The sequence below is a fragment of the Heteronotia binoei genome, chromosome 11 (genome assembly GCF_032191835.1).
Source record: "Heteronotia binoei isolate CCM8104 ecotype False Entrance Well chromosome 11, APGP_CSIRO_Hbin_v1, whole genome shotgun sequence".
NCBI classification, from domain to species: Eukaryota; Metazoa; Chordata; class Lepidosauria; order Squamata; family Gekkonidae; genus Heteronotia; species Heteronotia binoei.
In genome coordinates this window covers 81,033,622-81,055,156 of record NC_083233.1, presented here as the reverse complement: position 1 = coordinate 81,055,156, position 21,535 = coordinate 81,033,622, and the positions used below count along the sequence as shown (strand labels likewise).

General features: G+C 46.8%; 1 protein-coding gene across 2 annotated transcripts in view; it reads left to right on the top strand.

Annotated features, from left to right (window-relative positions):
* The first annotated feature begins 10,397 nt into the window (after window positions 1-10,397).
* HECTD4 (HECT domain E3 ubiquitin protein ligase 4) overlaps window positions 10,398-21,535 on the top strand; it is a 192,735-nt gene continuing 181,597 nt past the window's right edge. For both annotated transcript variants that reach the window (XM_060250370.1, XM_060250369.1), the window contains exon 1: window positions 10,398-10,583. In XM_060250370.1, the coding sequence (XP_060106353.1) occupies window positions 10,398-10,583 (186 nt within the window). The remainder of the gene's footprint in view (window positions 10,584-21,535) is intronic.

Below are 21,535 nucleotides of genomic sequence, written 5' to 3'. Positions count from 1 at the left end.
GGAGATCCAGTGGTATTACAGCTCACCTCTAGACTACAAAATTCTGTTCCCCTGCAGAAAGTGATTGCTTTGGAGGGTGAACTCTATGGCACTGGAGGCTGCTGAGGTGGATCCTCCCCTCCCCTCCCCTCCCCAAACCTTGCCCTCCCCAGACTCCACTCCCAAAATCTCCAGGTATTTCCCAACCCAGAGCTGGCAACCTTCCTTCCGGAGGCCACTCCTCCTAGAAACAGACAAACCACTCAAAACCATAGTTTGCCTGGTCGTTTGCCTATTGACATGAAGCATGGTTTGGCTTGAACTGTGCCATTCTGTTCAATAGTACTGCGGTGCCCTTAGCTTTCTCTGTGCTGCGTCCTTTATGTATCTCGAGAACAGAAACGGATACAGAATCATAGAGCTGAAAGAGACCTCCAGGATCATCTAGTCCAATCGCCTACATAATGCAGAAATCTCACAAATACCTCCCCCGGCCGTGCATACATCCCCAGTGACCCCTGCTGCATGCCTAGAAGATGGCAAGACCCTCCAGGATCCCTGGGGACAAACTGGCCTGGAGAAAAATTGCTGCCTGACCCCAAAGTGGCCATCAGCATTTTCATGGGTGTGTAAGAAAGAGCCACAAGAAGGAAGCACTGATGTAACCCTTCCTGCCCTCCTTCTCATGATCTGCCTAATTCACAGAATCAGCATTGCTATCAGGTGGACATCTAGCCTCTGTTTAAATACTTCTAAGAAAGGAGAGTCCACACCTTCTGAGGAAGCCTGTTCTGCGGGATGTCTGCGGGGACCTGCAGTTTTTTGCTTTTTGCTCAGTTACATACCACAAAATCAAGACAACTGTTGTTAAATACATGCCATCGTTTGCACTTGTCATCTTTTTTGCATTCGTGTCATCTTTTGCATTCGGCAAAATCGAGAGAGATCAGTATTTGCCGGAGGCAGTGTAGAATTTTTCAATTTTGAAAAAACGTTTTCAGCACATTCTTTATTTCCAGAAAGATAGATCCAAGCGGGCAGCCGTGTCGGTCTGAAGCAGTTGAAAAAAGCAGGAGTCAAGATGCACCTTTAAGACCAACCAATTTTTATTGAGAACGTACACTTTCGTGTGCTCTTAAGCACACTTCATCGGACAAGGAATCCGGCACAGTGAGCAAAGCCATGCAGAGCTGAGCAGAGCCATTCAGAGCTGGTAGGCAGTGGCCCAGAATGCAACATGGTACAGATTTAAGAACCAATGACAGTGAAGTAAAATTATTTGGTAGGCAGTGGTTTAGAATGTAAAATGGCACAATGGCAGAATAATATAATTAACAAATTGAGCAAACTATTGATCTGAGTAGCATGAGTATGTGAAAGCAACAAAACAGTAGTATGCAGTAAAATTAACAAATTGAGCAAACCTTTGATCTGAGTAGCATGAACATGCGAAAGCAACAAAACAGTAGTCTGTCAAAATGTGAGATTGTCTTTCAATTACTCTATTGCTATGAACCTGGGCCAAAAGGAAGGAATTATTATGTTTACCCATCCAACTAACCCACCTTTAAACATGCAACATACATATAGTTTGTCATTAGGAGAAAAATTTAGTGGGAGATGGGTTCAATATATGTAATGGGATAAGCAACTAAAGTCTCTGTTTGAGTGTGTCAATACGGCTAAAAGAGAAATACATTGGATAGTGATGTTCTTGTCCACCTAATTTACTTTTTAACATGTAAACATCTTTCCAGTTTGCCATAGGAAAAAGGAATACAATAAAATATAGTGAAAATGGGTAAAGTATATGTAATGAGATATACAGCCAATATCCCTATTTTGAGTATGTCAATGCAAAAAATTATTCTGATACACAATTCGAAAAGAGAAACACCTTGGAATACTGTGGATGTCTAGCTATACTCACTGAGAGTGGGTTTAGCATCTGTAATGAGATAAAAAAGCCAATATCCCTGTTCAGTCCTGGGGAGGTGTTTGTTCCAAGTGTCATAATAATTTGTAATTCAGCAATTTTCCGTTCTGTTTTTGAAGTTCCTTTGCAGTAAAACAGCTACCTTGAGGTCACCCATTGAATGCTTTGGAAGGTTAAAGTGTTCTCCCACAGATTTCTCAGTTCTGTAATTCCTAATGTCAGATTTGTGTCCATTTATCCTTTGGCGTAGGGTTTGTCCTGTTTGCCCTATGTAGAGAACTGAAGGACATTGTTGGCATTTAATGGCATATATAATGTTGGAAGATGAACAAGTGAATGAGCCTGAGATGGTATCGTTAATTTTGTTAGGCCCAGTGATTGTGTTGTCTGGATGTATGTGGCAGCAAAGTTTGCACTTAGGTTTATTGCCTTAAATCTGTACCATTTTGCATTTTGGGCCACTGCCTACCAGCTCTGTATGGCTCTGCTCAGCTATGTATGGCTTTGCTCACTGTGCCGGATTCCTCGTCTGATGGAGAGTGCTTAAGAGCTGACGTTCTAAATAAAAATTGGTTGGTCTTAAAGGTGCCACTTGACTCCTGCTTTGTTCCCAGAAAGAAATTTAATTTCCCTCCTTATTTAAAAATTGCAGTAATTCCAAATTTGATGAGAATGGTGATTTGAAGAAGAGAGAAGAGACAGGGTAGCAAAGCAAAAGTCTGTTAGGAGACATTAGTAATAAAATACAGGCAAACAGGACTTCTTTTTTTTTTTTTAAAGCAGGAACGCAGTTCCGACTGGCTTGGCATCAGGGCTGTGGCCTAAGATGCATGTGAGTTCCTGCTGGCAAATATTATTGTAATAAAGAATTACAGAATTTGTCAGATTGAGAATAAAAACAAAATCACTCTGCAAGTGAGATTTGGGTGTGTTTTGTGGCTCATTTTCAGTTTAAGTAGGATGAAGATGAGGCTCAGTAGATATGAGCATGATGTACCTTAGGATATTTCCCAGCCCTTTCCAACATGCAGGATTTCCACAAAAGACTTGCCAGGGTTTTTTAGCTACAAGGCACCGTAAACAGAGTTCCCTGAAGACAAGAAGTTTAAGAACATAAGAGAAGCCATGTTGGATCAGGCCAGTGGCCCATCCAGTCCAACACTCTGTGTCACATAAGAACATAAGAGAAGCCATGTTGGATCAGGCCAATGGCCCATCCAGTCCAACACTCTGTGTCTCATAAGAACATAAGAGAAGCCATGTTGGATCAGGCCAGTGGCCCACCCAGTCCAACACACTGTGTCACACAGTGGCCAATATATGTGTGTGTGTTTGTGTGTATACACTCACACACATATATATATATATACTGTGGGTAATAGCCACTGATGGACCTCTGCTCCATATTTTTATCCAACCCCCTGTTGAAGCTGGCTATGCTTGTAGCCACCGCCACTTCCTGCGGCAGTGAATTCCACATGTTAATCACCCTTGGGGTGAAGAAGGACTTCCTTTTATCCGTTTTAACCTGACTGCTCAGCAATTTCATTGAATGCCCATGAGTTCTTGTATTTTGAGAAAGGGAGAAAAGGACTTCTTTCTCTACTTTCTCCAAGTTTGACGACCACTAACAGATATAACAACTCAACAGGTAGAAATCCAGGGCTTTTTTTTTTTTTTAGCAGGAACGCACAGGAACACAGTTCCAACTGGCTTGGTGTCAGGGGGTGTGGCCTAATATGCAAATGAGTCCCTGCTGGACTTTTTCTACAAACAAGCCCTGTGTGAAACAATGGTGGCCAGAGGTGTGTGGCCTAATATGCAAATGAGTTGCTGCTGGGCTGTTTCTACAGCTTTGTTCATCTGCTTCAGACCAACATGGCTATGCACCTGACCTATACTACTTCTGCATTTGGCATGCTAGTCTGTGCTTGGCCTTCATATATTTTACACAGTGTTTTAAGAACTGGTTTTACCTGCTGCTCATGTTGTTATTTGGTTGTGTTGTTTTCCTTATTTTATCATAAGCTACTTCAAGTATAATGGATGGAGAAGACCCAAATACATTACTTGATGAATTAAACGGGAGGATGCCTAAAGCAGCTCTTTCCAGTGTGCAAAATGCATTATAAGGCTCTCATTTATATTCAGAACAACCTTGTGGGACAAGCAAAGATGCCCCTGGGAATCCATAGTGCTTCAAGGATGAGCCAGGATTTGAACCCTGAGCTGGCTTCTGCCATCCAAGCCTGACGCTCTTTCCTTGTTGTCTACTCGCATTAAAAAAAAAATAGCAGCTGAAAGGCAAATTGGATTAAGTGTTGGAACATTGTTTTGAGGAAGCAGTGATTCCCTCCTCTGTGTAGACAGTAGATATGTACAGGGGGTTTTTTTTGAGCAGGAACGCACAGGAACGCAATTCCGGCTGGCTTGGGGACAGGGGGTATGAACTAAGATGCAAATGAGTTCCTGCTGGGCTTTTTCTACCAAAAAGGCCCTGGATATGTAGGTGGCCATCATAGGGTTGCCAGCCTCCAGGTGGGGCCTGGAGATCTTCTGCTTTTACAACTGATCTCCAGGTGGCAGAGATCAGCTCCTCTGGAGAAAATGGCTGCTCTGAAGGGCATTGGACCATTCTTAAGCCCTTCCCCTCCCCAAACCCTGTCTTCTCCCAGAACTAAGGCTGCCAAGTCCAATTCAAGAAATATCTGGGGACTTTGGGGGTGGAGCCAGGAGACATTGGGGCTGGGGCTAGCCAGGAGCAAGGTTGTGACGAGCACAATTGAACTCCAAAGGGAGTTCTGGCCCTCCCATTTAAAGGGACCGCACACCTTTTTAAATGCCTTCCTTCCATTGGAAATAATGAAGGATAGGGGCACCTTCTTTGGGGGCTCATAGAATTAGACCCCCTGGTCTGATCCTTTTGAAACTTGGGGGGTATTTTGAGGAGAGACATCAGATGCTACACTGAAAATTTTGTACCACTACTTCAGAAAACAGCCTCCCCCTAGAGGCCCAGATACCCACAAATCAATTCTCCATTATACCCTATGGGGATGGGTCTCCATAGGCAATGGGGAGAATTGGCAACCCTACCAGCTGCACCTCAAAGGGTAGAAGGCCAAGGAGCAGGGCTCTTTTGCCACTAGTTTCATAGGGTAAGGCAGCCTGATCCCAAAGCCATTTAAGGTTAAAAACATTGGTGGTGTCTTCAGCTCAGGCAAGCCCAATGATCTCATCAGATCTCAGAAGCTAAGTAGGGTCAACTCTAGCAAGCGCTTGGATGGAAGACCTCCTTGGAACACCAGCACCGGGAGGCAAGGGCAGGCTTTATTCAGCCACCTCCTTGAATATCCTCCAGGTCCACCGTAGAGGTCAGTGACCAGAGGCTGCCATGATTTCCAGGTGTGCATGCACAAACACACATGTATAAATACAAACATACAAAAAAAAAACCCACTGATATCTTGAACTGGATCCCAAAAGGGAACAGACAATTAATAACATTTGATAGCGCTTTCGCAGTGTAAATAGCACCTGATATACTTTATTGCAATAGCCTTCATACAAATCCTATAACAGGGGTGTCAAACATGTGGCCTGGGGGCCAATTCAGGAGGCTTTCATCTGCTTCCTTCTCCCTCTCTCTTGCTTCCTTCTGCATCACAGCTTGCTTTGCCAGGCTTGCCCAATCGCACAGGAGCTACAGAGCAAAGTCTCTATTTTCTCCATTGGCTGAGGCTCCTCCCTTAGAGAGGAAGGCGGAAGGGAGAGCTTGATTTGCCAGGCTCTCTCAGTTGCACAGCAGAGCTACTGAGTCAAGTCTCTCTTCTTTCTATTGGCTGAGGCTCCTTTCCTTCCCTTCCTGGTCCCTGGGGAAAGAAGGAAAGAGTCAGAGCTTCCTTTGCCCAGTTCACTGGATCCCATAGGAAAGATACAAAGAAAGTACCTTTAAAACCAACGAGTGCTAATGTTTTAAGTATGTTTTATTTTACGGGTGTTTTTTTTTTAAATCTTTAATTGTGTTTGTCTGTGTTTTTTATAAAGTTTATATCTCTGGGCCATGTGTGCACCTTAAATAGGTACGCACATGGCCCAGTTCAACATGGCTTGGCCCAACAAAATCTCATTTATGTTGGATCTGGCCCTTATAACAAATGAGTTCGACACCCCTGTATAAGATAGGTTATTCCTGTTATAATAATTCCATATTGCAGTTGGGGGAGCTGAGGCTGAAAGAAAGTGGCCTGCCTCGGTTACCCAGAAGTGTGGGGGTGTGGAATTGGAACCAGCATCTTCCTTATTCACAGTTTGGTCTCTTGGCTACTACCCACTGCCAGGCAAGAGGTGTTTTTTTAAAAAAAAACAACACCCCAAAACAACACACTGCCCATGTTTCACACTGTCTATTTACATATTCACTAAATATCCACACTACATAATGCAGGGGTCCCCACCAGTCTTCCCTCTAAGTTGAGTTAGCGTGAGCTAGCTCACAGATTTTTAGCCTCCAGCTCACACATTTTTGTCTTAGCTCAGGAAAAATGGCCCCAGAGCACAGTAATTGATGCCGTAGCTCACAACTTTAATGCTAGCAACTCATGACGTAGAATTTTTGCTCACAAGACTCCACAGCTTAGAGGGAGCATTCCCCAATCTTTTGAAGCCTGTGGGCACCTTTGGATTTCTAATAGAGTGGTGGGCACAGCCACACAATGGCTGCCACAAATGACCACTGCAGCTTAGCTTCAGTCACACAGTGAAGATATTTGTGCTGTGGTGGCAGTAGGGTTGCCAATCTCCAGGTGGGGTCAGGGGATCCCCTGGTTGGGAGACCCACCCCGCGCTTCAGGGTTAACAGAAAGCGGGGGAGGAGGGAAATGTCTGCTGATAACTCAGTTATTCCCTGTAGAGACGGATTCCCATAGGGTATAATGGTGAATTCATCTGTGGCTCTGTGGGGGCTGTGCAGCATAGCATCCAGTGCCTCTCCTCAAAACACCCTCCAAGTTTCAAAAAGATTGGAGCAGGGGGTCCAATTCTATGAGCCCCCGAAGAAGGTGCCCCTAGCCAATGGAGGGAAGGCATTTAAAAGGTGTGTGGTCCCTTTAAATGCGACGGCCAGAACTCCCTTTGGAGTTCAATTATGTTCCTCACACCCTTGCTCCTGGCTCCGCCCCCCAAGTCTCCTGGCTCCACCTCCAAAGTCCCCAGGTATTTTTTGAATCGGACTTGGCAACCCTAGGTGGCCGTCACTGCCACACCAATATTTTAAAAAATCTGCACAGGCAATCGAATCTCCAAAGACTTGCTGGACAGAAGTCCAACTTAACTCATCCCATTTTCTAAAAAACACTTGGCGAGCACCAGGAAAGGTGTTGGCGGGCTCTGGGCACTCACAGACACCACGTTGGAGACCCTTAGCATATGACCATTTTGAGTAGGAGGCAGCCGTTTGCTTGGTCAGCTATGGACAATAGTAATTGTCTCCAAGGAGGAGAGCTTGGTGCCTTCTTGTCAGTGTGGCATTAAAAATTCAGCATTATGGGTAGATTTGGGCAGGCAGTCCAACAAGCACTTTTGAGGGCGAGCTGCCTCTGTGGCCTTGTTTGCGAGGTTGAAAAACTGGGGGAAAGACTAAATTTAAATGCCTCAGCAATTTCTCAGTGTTATTAATGGCACGTTGCTAACAGATGCTCACCTCATCAGGAGGTAGAGACTCCAGACCCCTTGCTGTGCAGTCTATCCCCCCCTACACACACATCCAGCTTTTAAAGACTGAATCTCTGTTATGTGTGAGACTCCACAATTGTGGGTCTGGTCTCTGCAAAGTAAGAACAAGACACTGGACAGTGAGGAAACCCAGAAGGTGGAAATAGACTCTGACTGGAAGGAGGATTGGGCCCTCTCAGGGGAGAGAGAGCACAGTGGGAGGGTGAGAGGTCCTGAGGGTGGGTGAGACAAAGGTAAGGTCTAATGGTGATGATCAAGACAGATTCAAATGAGTTGCCATGTTGGTCTGAAACAAGGGTGGCCAAACTTGCTTAACATAAGAGCCACATGGAATAAATGTCAGATGTCTGAGACTCACAAGACATGAACCTCAGATGTTTTAAGGGCAGGCGGGGAGGGAGGGAGGGAGGAAGATAGATGGGGTAGGGAGAAGGGACAGAGAGATGGAAAGAAAGCAACTTTAACTTTAAATGTATTCTCCAAGCTACTTGCTGGCTTGGAAAAGTGATTTAAAGAAAAAAATGCCTTCTCTAAACCAGCCGACGGGGTGATGGGGCTTTGAGAGCCACACAATATGTATGAAAGAGCCACATATGGCTCTCAAGGCACAGTTTGGTCACTCCTGGTCTAAAGCAACAGAACAAAGTGTGAGTCCAGTGTGAAACTTGGAAGACCAACAAAGTTTAATTCTGGGTACTAGCTTTTGTGTGTATGCACACTTTTTGTGTGGGGGCAAAAAGATGGCGGGGGAGGTTTTAAGAACCATCATTTGTATTGGCAGGTGAGGGATAATCCTGAAGGGAGAACCTAAACTCTGAGGAGACTTGAGGGTGTGTGGAAACCTGCATGAGCTGGGTGGGGAGAGACTCTGAAAAGGGAACTGAGAAGCAGGTGAGTCTTGAAGAGGAAGACATTTTTTATTATTGTGATGAGGGACAGGGCAGCCTCCTTCCCCCTTTCCCTCAAGTCTGCTTTATTTTGAAGATAGATCAAGATCAGGACTCTTGGTCTTTCCTATTGGTACAGACAAACACTCTTTGTCAGATGCATGCAGGGTATGTAGAAACTGGCCAGAGATACCCTCCACGCATCTGATGAAGAGAGCTGTGTTTCTCCAAAGCTTCTGCTACAATAAAATGTATTACTTTTAAAGGTGCCACTTTTAAGAGTAACAAATTTTTAATGTAGCAGAAGCTTTGGAGAAACACTGCTCTCTTCATCAGATACATGCAGGGTATGTAGAAACTGGCCAAAGATACCCTCCACGCATCTGACGAAGAGAGCTGTGTTTCCCCAAAGCTTCTGCTACAATGAAATGTATTACTCTTAAAGGTGCCACTTGACTCTTTGCAATAGTACTATTATTAACTGGAAAAGAGCAAGAGGCCAAAGACTAACTAAACCCGTGGCAAGGTGTGCTCTCACTACCGAAGGGAGGCTAACAAAATGTGTTGCAGGGTGTGAGCTTTCATGAGTCACCGCTCACTTTTGAATGGTTAAATGTGGACAGATCACTCCTCTCTCCAAGATATATGGACAGAGGGACTCTCCTTCCAGCTGCACCTGAAGAGGGGAGTTGCGGCTCACAAAAGCTCACACCCCGCCACACATTTTGTTAGCCTTTCAGGTGCTGCAGGACTCTTGCTGTAGGTGTGCTCCCACTACCGAAGCGAGGCTAGGGTTGCCAAATCCAATTCAAGAAATATCTGGGGACTTTGGGGGTGGAGCCGGTAGACTTTGGGGGTGGAGCCAGGGGACATTAGGGGTGGAGCCAAGATCAAGACTGTGACAAGCATAATTGAACTCCAAAGAGAGTTCTGGCCATCACATTTAAAGGGACGGCACACCTTTTCAATGCCTTCCTTCCATAGGAAATCATGAAGGATGGGGCACCTTCTTTTGGGGCTCATAGAATTGGGCCCCCTGGTCCAATCTTGTTGAAACTTGGGGGGTATTTCCTGGAGAGGCACTAGATGCTATACTGAAAATTTGGTGCCTCTACCTCAAAACACAGCCCCCCTCAGAGCCCCAGATACCCGTGGATCAATTCTCCATTATACCCTATGGGAATCAGTCTCCATAGGAAATAATGGAGTGCCCAGCAGACATTTCCCTCCCCTCCCCCTGCTTTCTGATGACCCTGAAGCGGGGGGAGGGCCTCCAAACCGGGGGATCCCCTGCCCCCACCTGGGGATTGGCAACCCTAAGCCCGGGGCCAAAACTCTCCCCTCAGGGGTCTGAGAGGAAAAATGCTTCAAAGCGCCGCTGAGGCTCGCGGGGCGGGGCCACCGGCGCGGGGCGGGGCCGTCGTCCTGGGCAGGCCAATGAGCGTGCCCCGCGGCGGCGCCGGCCCCGCCCCGCGCGCGTCTGTCAGCGGCCCCGCGTCCTTCAGCCGCGGTGCCTCTTCTCGGTCAGGGGGAGAAGGTTCGGTGCGCGCTCCCGAGAGAGACGCGCGCACGCGGGCCGAGCCGCGCGCGGTGCATGTCGGGCCCGCCTCCTCAGGCCGCCTTCTCGCCGCTGGCCTCCCCCCCCCCGCCAACATGGCGTCGCGCTGTCACCTGTGTGTGAGGGGGGCCGAGGCGGCGGCGGCGCGGAGGGCGTGAGCGGGGGAGGGCCTCGCACCGCTTCCTAGCCCCCCCTTGTGGGGCCCGCCCCCCGCTCGGCTCCGCCCCGCCATGGTGGGGGGGTGACGGGCTCCGCCTCCTCAGCAGCGCTCCGGGCGGCAGGTGCTCTCGACGCCATCCCGGCCATGGGCTCCCCGGCCGCCGCCGCCTCCAGCTCCGCCGCCGCCGCCGCCGCCGCCGACTCGGCGCAGTGGCTGTCGGTGAAGGAGGAGACCATCTTCCTCCACGACGGCCTGATCCGGGTCACCGACCTGGCCGAGCTGCCCAGCGAGATCATCGGCGTGGCCGAGCCCGGAGACACCGAGCTGGAGGTGAGGGCCGTTGGGGACAAAAACAGGCGGGGGATTGTTATGCAGCTGCACCTGCTATTCAATAGAAGAGGAGGGGGGGACCCTCGGAAAGGTTCAGGAGCTGTGCTCCCGTGAGCTCCTGCTGAATTCAAGGCCTGATCATCACCACCATCATCATCATCATCATCAGGGGTCGTTTTGTAGAAAAAGAGGGGGTGGAGCAGATCCAGGGATTGTTATGCAGCTGCACCTGCTATTTCATGGAGGAGGGGGGGGGACCCTCGGAAAGGTTCAGGGGCTGCGCTCCTGTGAGCTCCTGCTGAATTCAAGGCCTGATCATCACCACCATCATCATCATCAGGGGTCGTTTTGTAGAGAAATAGGTGGGGGAGCTCATCCAGGGATTGTTATGCAGCTGTACCTGCTATTCAATAGAAGAGGAGGGGGGACCCTTGGAAAGGTTCAGGGGCTGCGCTCCTGTGAGCTCCTGCTGAATTCAAGGCCTGATCATCATCATCAGGGGTTGTTTTGTAGAGAAATAGGTGGGGGAGCTCATCCAGGGATTGTTATGCAGCTGCACCTGCTATTCAATAGAAGAGGAGGGGGGACCCTTGGAAAGGTGCAGGGGCTGCGCTCCTGTGAGCTCCTGCTGAATTCAAGGCCTGATCATCATCATCAGGGGTCGTTTTGTAGAGAAATAGGTGGTGGAGCTCATCCAGGGATTGTTATGCAGCTGCACCTGCTATTCAATAGACGAGGAGGGGGGACCCTTGGAAAGGTGCAGGAGCTGTGCTCCTGTGAGCTCCTGCTGAATTCAAGGCCTGATCATCATCATCAGGGGTCGTTTTGTAGAGAAATAGATGGTGGAGCAGATCCAGGGATTGTTATGTAGCTGCACCTGCTATTTCATGGAGGAGGAGGGGGGGAACCTCGGAAAGGTTCAGGAGCTGCACTCCTGTGAGCTCCTGCTGAATTCAAGGCCTGATCATCACCATCATCATCATCAGGGGTCGTTTTGTAGAAAAATAGGTGGTGGAGCTCATCCAGGGATTGTTATGCAGCTGCACCTGCTATTCAATAGACGAGGAGGGGGGTCCCTTGGAAAGGTTCAGGAGCTGTGCTCCTGTGAGCTCCTGCTGAATTCAAGGCCTGATCATCATCATCAGGGGTCGTTTTGTAGAGAAATAGGTGGTGGAGCTCATCCAGGGATTGTTATGCAGCTGCACCTGCTATTCAATAGACGAGGAGGGGGGACCCTTGGAAAGGTGCAGGAGCTGTGCTCCTGTGAGCTCCTGCTGAATTCAAGGCCTGATCATCATCATCAGGGGTCGTTTTGTAGAGAAATAGGTGGTGGAGCAGATCCAGGGATTGTTATGTAGCTGCACCTGCTATTTCATGGAGGAGGAGGGGGGGAACCTCGGAAAGGTTCAGGAGCTGCACTCCTGTGAGCTCCTGCTGAATTCAAGGCCTGATCATCACCATCATCATCATCAGGGGTCGTTTTGTAGAAAAATAGGTGGTGGAGCTCATCCAGGGATTGTTATGCAGCTGCACCTGCTATTCAATAGACGAGGAGGGGGGTCCCTTGGAAAGGTTCAGGAGCTGTGCTCCTGTGAGCTCCTGCTGAATTCAAGGCCTGATCATCATCATCAGGGGTCGTTTTGTAGAGAAATAGGTGGTGGAGCTCATCCAGGGATTGTTATGCAGCTGCACCTGCTATTCAATAGACGAGGAGGGGGGGACCCTCAGAAAGGTGCAGGGGCTGCGCTCCTGTGAGCTCCTGCTGAATTCAAGGCCTGATCATCATCATAGGGGTCGTTTTGTAGAAAAAGAGGTGGTGGAGCTCATCCAGGGATAGTTATGCAGCTGCACCTGCTATTTCATGGAGGAGGGGGGGGACCCTCGGAAAGGTTCAGGAGCTGTGCTCCTGTGAGCTCCTGCTGAATTCAAGGCCTGATCATCATCATCAGGGGTCGTTTTGTAGAGAAATAGGTGGGGGAGCTCATCCAGGGATTGTTATGCAGCTGCACCTGCTATTTCATGGAGGAGGGGGGGGACCCTCGGAAAGGTTCAGGAGCTGTGCTCCTGTGAGCTCCTGCTGAATTCAAAGCCTGATCATCATCATAGGGGTCGTTTTGTAGAAAAAGAGGTGGTGGAGCTCATCCAGGGATAGTTATGCAGCTGCACCTGCTATTTCATGGAGGAGGGGGGGGACCCTCGGAAAGGTTCAGGAGCTGTGCTCCTGTGAGCTCCTGCTGAATTCAAGGCCTGATCATCATCATCGGGGTCTTTTTGTAGAGAAATAGGTGGGGGAGCTCATCCAGGGATTGTTATGCAGCTGCACCTGCTATTTCATGGAGGAGGGGGGGGACCCTCGGAAAGGTTCAGGAGCTGTGCTCCTGTGAGCTCCTGCTGAATTCAAAGCCTGATCATCATCATAGGGGTCGTTTTGTAGAAAAAGAGGTGGTGGAGCTCATCCAGGGATAGTTATGCAGCTGCACCTGCTATTTCATGGAGGAGGGGGGGGACCCTCGGAAAGGTTCAGGAGCTGTGCTCCTGTGAGCTCCTGCTGAATTCAAGGCCTGATCATCATCATCAGGGGTCGTTTTGTAGAGAAAGAGGTGGTGGAGCAGATCCAGGGATTGTTATGCAGCTGCACCTGCTATTTCATGGAGGAGGGGGGGGGGACCCTCGGAAAGGTTCAGGAGCTGCACTCCTGTGAGCTCCTGCTGAATTCAAGGCCTGATCATCACCATCATCATCATCAGGGGTCATTTTGTAGAAAAATAGGTGGTGGAGCTCATCCAGGGATTGTTATGCAGCTGCACCTGCTATTCAATAGACGAGGAGGGGGGACTCTTGGAAAGGTTCAGGAGCTGTGCTCCTGTGAGCTCCTGCTGATTTCAAGGTCTGATCAACATCATCAGGGGTCGTTTTGTAGATAAATAGGTGGTGGAGCTCAGCCGGGGATTGTTATGCAGCTGCACCTGCTTTTCCGGGGAGGAGGAGGGGGCACCCTCAGAAAGGTTCAGGGGCTGCACTCCTGTGAGCTCCTGCTGATTTCAAGGCCTGATCAACATCATCAGGGGTCGTTTTGTAGAGAAATAGGTGGTGGAGCTCATCCAGGGGTTGTTAGGCAGCTGCACCTGCTATTCAATGAAGGAGGAGGGGGGGCCCTCAGAAAGGTTCAGGAGCTGAGCTCCTGTGAGCTCCTGCGGAATTCAAGGCCTTATCATCATCATCAGGGGTCGTTTGTAGAAAAACAGGTGGTGGAGCTCATCTAGGGTTTGTTATGCAGCTGCACCTGCTATTCAGTGGACAAGGTAGATGGGGAGGAGGAGGGGGAACCCTCGGAAAGGTGCAGGGGCTGCAGTCCTGTGAGCTCCTGCTGAATTCAAGGCCTGATCATCATCGGGGTCATTTTGTAGAAAAAGAGGTCGTGGAGCAGATCCAGGGATTGTTATGCAGCTGCACCTGCTATTCAGTGGACGAGGTGGGGAGGAGGAGGGGGACCCCTCAGGTTCAGGAGCTGTGCTCCTGTGAGCTCCTGCTGAATTCAAGGCCTGGTCATCATCATCCCCCTCCAAGATATATAACGGGGGGGGGGGGGGCGGAGTCGCAAAAGGGACAGTGAGTGTGGGAGACTCTGCCAGTATTAGAAGAGGGAGGGAGGTGGGGGTGGGTCTCAGGGGCTGAGGGGTATCCCAGCTGGGATGCCAACATTGGGTGGGAAAGATGGGATGCCAAGATGGAGGGAGAGGTTGGGAAAGGTGGGATGCCACAACTAAGGAAGGGCAAAGGAAAATGATGGGTAGCTGCAGATGAATGTACTAGGTTGTGATCGGAGGGTCAAATAAGAAGGTCTTGAAAAGAGGCTCTCGGGTTGCAAGGGATGGGGGTGAAGAGAGTCAGAGATGGGGTGATGTGTCAGTTGGAAGGAGGGGGTCATGGAAGAGGGGGGTGCCAGAAAGCCTGTGGCAGAGAGGAGGGGGAATGAAGGCTAATGGCGGTGGGAATGGGAGAGGATGATGGGTCCAAGAGAGGATGGTGTGGAGCAGAGGCTGAGAGCAGTGAGCAGTGGGAATGGTTGGACGATTGGGGCATGCTGCTTGGGGTGAAAAGTGGGGGGATCGAAAGCAGTGAAGGTGGAGAGTCCTTGGTGAAGGACTGGGGAGGCAAAGGAGGCCAGGTTGTGGTGGATATACTGTCAAGTCCTAGAGGGTCATGGAGACTAAATGGAAGATGGGGAACAGGATGTGTTAAGTGGCCAATCAATAAAAGGTGACCATTGATTTGGTGGTCATAAGAAAACTGTCTGATTTTTTTTTCTTTTTGGTCCCAGGAATGTTTCTACCCACCAGAATCATTACATGCGGGGGGGAGGGTGTTTGGCAAACATGAAGAGTGATTGATGTGTGAACACACACCCTGGCAAGTCTGTCAACACCTCAGTTTGTTGAAATGATGATGCAAAGGTGATTCAGCAGTGGGGTGGAGAAGCAGGAGGGTAAACCTTTTGAAGCCTCCCTGATTTTTAAGCTCGGAAGGGTAAAAATGCTGCCCGTCTTCCTCTTCCAGAAAGGGGCTTTGTAAAGCACTAATTATATATAGATATAACTTTATGACATTAATTATATAGAGTTACTATTATTTTATTATTATTTGCTTAGTAATTTATAGCTCTTTGTTTTTTACAGTTGAAATGTGCCAGGGGTTCTGGAGTGTGTTTATATGCTGGGTATGCAGGCTGCTGTTATCATGGTTACAGTAAGGCCAAAAGGAGCAGCTGTGATTTTTCCCTTTCCTCTGCCTCTTATTCTCCTTCTGTAATGGAAGCAGCGGTAGATGGATAACTGTATGCCTGAGCTGTGTGTGTGTTGTTTGATATCTGCTTGTATTTCTTCCATAGTCTGCATCCATCTCTCCCCCCCCCGCCCCATGTACCTCCCTCTGTCACTCCGCCCTCTCCCCCCCGACAGTGTGGCTTGCAGTGACACAGGTTCTTTGTCAGAAATCGGGTGGCGTGAGCCGAATGGGGATGGATCAGCAAGCGCTGCATTGAATGATTATGTTCAGTCACCTGTGTTCATTTAGAGAGTGGGGAGCGAGCTGTGTCCTTGCCGAAAGAGCCCAGTGTAGTAACTGACAGCCTGGAGAATGTGATGGCTGTATTTTGGTAACACAGTGGTCAGTTCCTTGTTTGGGAAAACTCCTGTAGTTTATTGTGACAAAAAGGGGAATGATTGTTTCTTGACAGATTTTTTGCTATATGGAATGGTCTCAGTATTGTTTTCAGTAAGCGAATAAGTAAATAATTTGTAGGTTGGTCGTTTTTAAAATACGTTTTGCCAAGCAATTCAGGGGCTGACTTATCTGCTGTGTCTGGGGGAGTGAAGAATGCAATGATTCATTGGTCTTGTGGTCCAGGGTTCATTTTTGTATCAGCTTGTGCAAAGAGAGAGATTCTTGCTAGCTGTGGTCTAGGCAAGTTCATGGCAGTGCTCGGCATGTACTGGCCAAGAAGCATGACCTATTTCTTAACAAGCCCTAAAATTACTTCCTGCAGGATGGAAATGGATATGCAGGGCGTCTTAAAAAGGGAACCAGCAACTAATATTCTGTTCTTTTTTTGTTGCCTAACTTGTTTAAAGAGAGGAAGTGCCATTTATTTATCTATATTGCTATTATTCAGCAAATGAGAGCATCAAGAAGAACATTTTGGGGGTTTTATTTCCTGCACAGAATTGTGCCAAGAGTTACTGATCCTCACAAGCATCCTCCTAGCCAGTAGAGCAGCTGGGGTCCAGTCGAATGCAGCCCAGCACCAAGCCATGCCCCTCCCAGCCATATAGAAGATCAGTGGTTGGCTAAGGCAGACTTCCTTCATCAACAGATGCCTCAATATGCCTGCTAGGTTTTCCTGACTTAAAAAAAACACCCATTTATTTATTCATTTAAAAACTTTTATTAAAAAGTAATAAAAAGAAACGCGGTTTTACTTATTTATTTCAAATAACCCTAATTTTGGGGGTAAGTTTCCACTCTGACTCTAGCTAGGGCCGGCGCTGGTGCTGGCTTCATACCTACCCTCCCAGTTAGGATCTTATCAATCTACTTTAACAAGGTCTGTTTAAATAAGCTAAAGTTCTTGAATACCATATGCAGCAGACAAAAAAAAGGACATGTTCATAGTCAGTTAAAAGAAAGCCTAAAATATTGCTGCTTGGCCCCGAAGCAACCATCTGATCCCATGTTGTATACAGCTTAAAATGCACACTGGTTAATATATCCACAAATATATCCACAAATTCAGTCTGAATGTCATGGTATTTCATATTTGCTTCTTGTCTACTAAGGACAACTCTTTCTTTGACTGCAAGTTCTAACATTATATCAGTCCATATTTCAATATGTGGTGTAACTTTTGCTTTCTACTTCGGAAGAATTACTCATTTAGCTATATTAACAAGTCTCATAAGAGCTTGAGAATGTTTCATTCTTAAGCTATATCGTTCATATTTCTAAGTTTTCACAGGTTAACTGGAGCAAGTGGATTGCCTCAGGGATCTGTCCTGGGCCTAGTGTTGTTCAACATCCTTATAAATGACTTAGATGAAGGAATAGAGAGGATGCTCATTAAATTTGCAGATGATACTAAATTTGGAGGGGTAGCAAATACAATGGAAGATGGAATCAAGATTCAGAATGATCTCGACAGGCTGGAAACTGGTTGGAAACTATCAGAATGAATTTCAACCGATATAAATGTAAAGTTTTGCATTTAGGTTGGAAAAATCATAGTGTGGGTTAGACTCATTTTGATAGTAGCACATGTGAACAAGTTCTAGGGTCTTAGTAGACCATACATTGAACATAAGCCTGCAGTGTGGTTCAGTAGCTAAAAAGACAAGTGCAATTTTGGCCTGTATTGATAGAAATATAGTGTCCAGATTATGCCAAGTGATAAGATCACTTTGCTCAGGTTAGATCTCATCTGCAGTACTGGGTACCACAGTTTAAGAAGGATGTTGATCAGCTGAAATGTGTCCAGAGGAAAGGGACAAAGATGTTGAGGGGTCTGGAGACCAAGTCCTATGAGGAAAGGTTGAAGGAGCTGGGCATGTTTAAACTGAAGAAGAGATGATTGATATGACAACCACCTTCAAGTATTTGAAGGGCTGTCATATAGAGGATGGACTGGAGTTGTTTTCTGTTGCCCAAAAAAGGTTGGATTAGAATCAATGGATTAAAATTAAATCAAGAGTTTTTGGCTAAACATTAGGACGCCCTTCCTGACAGTTAAAGTGGTTTCTCAGTGGAACAGGCTTCCTCAGGAGGTGATGAGCTCTCCTTTGGAGGTTTTTAAGCAGATGGTTATCTGACAGCAGGGTTGATTCTGTGGCTCGTGATGAATTTAGGCAGATTGTGAGAGGGAGGGCAAGAAGAGATGCGCTATTGCTTGGCTCTCATGGCTCTTTCTCTTATGCCCCAGGTAATACACTGTCACTTTTGGGGTCAGGAAGGAATTTTCCTCCAGGCCAGATTGGCCTAGGGATCCTGGAGGTTTGCTTCCCAAGAGCATGGAATTCCCTGTATTGTGCAGGCAGCTGGACAAAAAGATGAACATATGAAGCTGCCTTATACCGAATCAGACCCTTGGTCCATCAACGTCAGTATTGTCTTCTCAGACTGGCAGCGGCTCTCCAGGGTCTCAAGCTGAGGTTTTTCACACCTCTTTGCCTGGACCCTTTTTTGGAGATGCCAGGGATTGAACCTGGGACCGTCTGCTTCCCAAGCAGATGCTCTACCACTGAGCCACCGTCCCTCCCCAATCCTTGAGGTTCCTTCTAGCTTTATGTTTTTAATGAATATATTCAGGGCAAAATATGTTAAATACCTAGCTAATTTTATGTTTGATGATTTGTAACCTAAGGTGTTGGGTTTGCACATGGTTACAGCAGTAAGTGCAAATGCCGCTATCAGGACAATGTAAAAGGCAGCAAAACGGTCAACCTAGGCAAACCAGCAGTCCTTCATTAAACCTTTCTTTATTTTGAATTTAACAAATCTAGCTGTGGGCTTTTGACCCAGCCTTGTGTACTGTTTTGTTGTCCCAATTCTGCAGCTTCTTATTGCTGCAGGCTCGCCACTCCACACACAGGCTTTCCTCCCTGTAATGCCTCCGCCGTTGATTGGTAGGTGTGATTCTTTGAATTTTTGTTGAAACCGGCCACGTGTATGCCCACTCAAATGTATTTATTTGTATTATATGTTTTTTAGATGTATACAAGGCTCCACATAGGGGTGTGCAACTGTTTATTGTGTCTTCCAAGACATGGAGAGAATTATATTAATCTTGAATTAGCCATTTAATTCCATTAGTAAATAATTTTTTTTTTAATTTTGTACGTGGTTGTTTGTTTGACCAGCAACATCAGATGGGAATGACTGATTACAGTTTACAATTTAAAAAAAATTACCAGCCGTGTTCAGAAATCTGGAATCCTTTGGTAATGGTTGTTTGCAGTTCAAGAAATGTAATTAGGAACATAATTAGGTTCAGCAGCCAGTTGCTGGTTCACAAGCACTTTATTGCTGGTAATGGAGCGCCAAACATAGTAAAAGCTTGCTGTATAATCAGTACTTTTTATCAATAAACAGTGTGAAAAATAGTGTTGCAATCACTGAGGCTCTGGGTTCTTACAGGAGGTAGTTAATTGCAAATACTTACAAGCAGCAAACTGTTTACTTATAAAAAAGAGTTGCTTTGGTCTGCAGAAACTCAACCTTGGAGCCCCCATAGGCATTTGGAACTAATTGTACAGTGCAGTTCTTTGATCATGTAAAACTAACAAAACCTTCAGTACTTAAACAAGGAACTCATCAGATGTCTGGTAAGCACAGTGCCTACTGGAGCCTGACTTTAAGGGACTTGCAGTGCAATTCTGAACTAAATTATACCTTTCTGCATCCGCTAAAGATGACGAGTTTAGAAGGGCATAACTCTCTTTAGGATTACGCTGTTACATGCTAATACTGGAGAACAGGGTAGTGCCGCAGATTATGGTGCGCATTGGAGCAAACAGTTCAAGTTCAAGGGAGAATACAGGCTGTTTTCTTCCGTTTTACGTGGGAGTTTCTAGCATGTGCTGTGCATGAGATCTGATCAGTGTGTGAGATTTAAATAAACTCGCAAAAGCTGTTTGGGTCCAACAGTTGAATATATCATGAGTTGAGCTGGAGGTAATCTCTAAAGTGACAAACTTTTTCCTTTTCTGGTAGTGCTAGAATTTAGTAGTCTTGCAGAAAGCTGTTGCTTCTAGATTATGAACATGTAACAAAGCATGGCAGGCATTTGAGGTGTATATTGTTAAATGTGCATTTGGCCTTATTTGTGTGGTGGGTATTTTGATCTCCGTAAACTGTCAAGTTGTTGCTATTTCTGCATGAAACACTGTGCTTCCCACATTTGATGGGGTTCAGTCAACGCTTGCTGACTCTGTTAAGAGTTTAATGGTTATTCTGGGCACAACACTGGCGCCGGAGAAGCAGTTTAATTCAGCAGCAAAAACTGTTTTCTGTAATCTTCATTTATTCCTTAACTATGCTGGGCTGGCCATGTGGATCCATGTCACAGAGATTTCAAGACTAGACTGTTGTAACATTCTCCATGGGTCGTCATCCCTCAAAATCAGCTTGGAAACTTCAGTTGGTACAGAACACTGCAGCTTGGTTATTGTTGGGAGCTAGGCAGAGCATGCATGTTATACCCTTTCTTCTGTTCCTACATTGGCACCTATCAGTTCTTGAATTCAGTTCAGGATACTTGGAATCCCATTCAAAGCCCTCCATAGCCTTGGATCTACATATATGCAGTACCACCTCTCTTCCTGTGCTCTACTCCATCAGTTTTGCTGCTCTGAGCAAAGCCTTCTGAAGGTGCCACTGTGTGAATGAGTAAGACGGACAGTTGCCTGTACATGTACATTCTCTGTTGTGGCTCTCACCTTGTGGAATGGCCTTTTTAAAGAAAAGTGTAAATAGCAGGAGATTAGGAAAGCTGCATGGAGAGAATGGAATTAAAATCTTACGCCTAACAGCATGGTTTTGATCCAGATTGGTTCCTCTGTGACTGCTGCGTGTTCTCTCTCTCTCCCTCTCCCCCTCTACCTTTCCCTCCCTCTCCCCCTCCCTCTCTCTCCTTCCCTCCCCCTCCCTTCCCCTCTCTCTCTGGGTCTCCCAGCATCGTATCTAGTTTGGCCCTGGAATTCTAAATTAATTGCATGTGAAGGCTTGAACAGTTCCTGGTTCCACCATGATTCCTGTTATACTAGGCATGCACTGGGCGTCATGTGTTCAGAGCTTCCAACAATTTTTAAAAACTTAATTCTCTGTGATGGAGGTCTGATTTGGATCATGAGGTACTGGGAACTGGGGGCAGGGGCCTTAAACATTCCCCATGCACCATTTTGCAAACTTTGAATAGTGCAGGGAGCCACTGTTTTCCCTATAGGGGAAACTGCATACTGATGGACTGTACCCCAGTCCATGTTAGCGTAATGCTAATGTTATTATTTATAAATGCATTGTATCCAGTGTTCCTTCTAAGCTGAGTTAGCGTGAGCTAGCTCACAGATTTTTAGCCTCCAGCTCACACATTTTTGTCTTAACTCAGGAAGGATGACCACTGAGCGCACTAATTCATGCAGTAGTTCACAACTTTAATGGCAATAGCTCACAACTTTTAATGCCAGTAGCTCACAAAGTAGAATTTTTGCTCACAAGACTCTGGAGCTTAGAGGGAACGTTGATTGTATCTACACTGATGCTATCATGATATGAGTCATCTGTACACTGTTAAATGCAACTTTTAGCATCTTCCCTGAGTAAAATTGTTCCACTACCTTTTCTTCTCTTGAAATTCATAGCTGCAGCAATAGCTGCAGTCAGAGACCACCATGGTTCTTTGTATT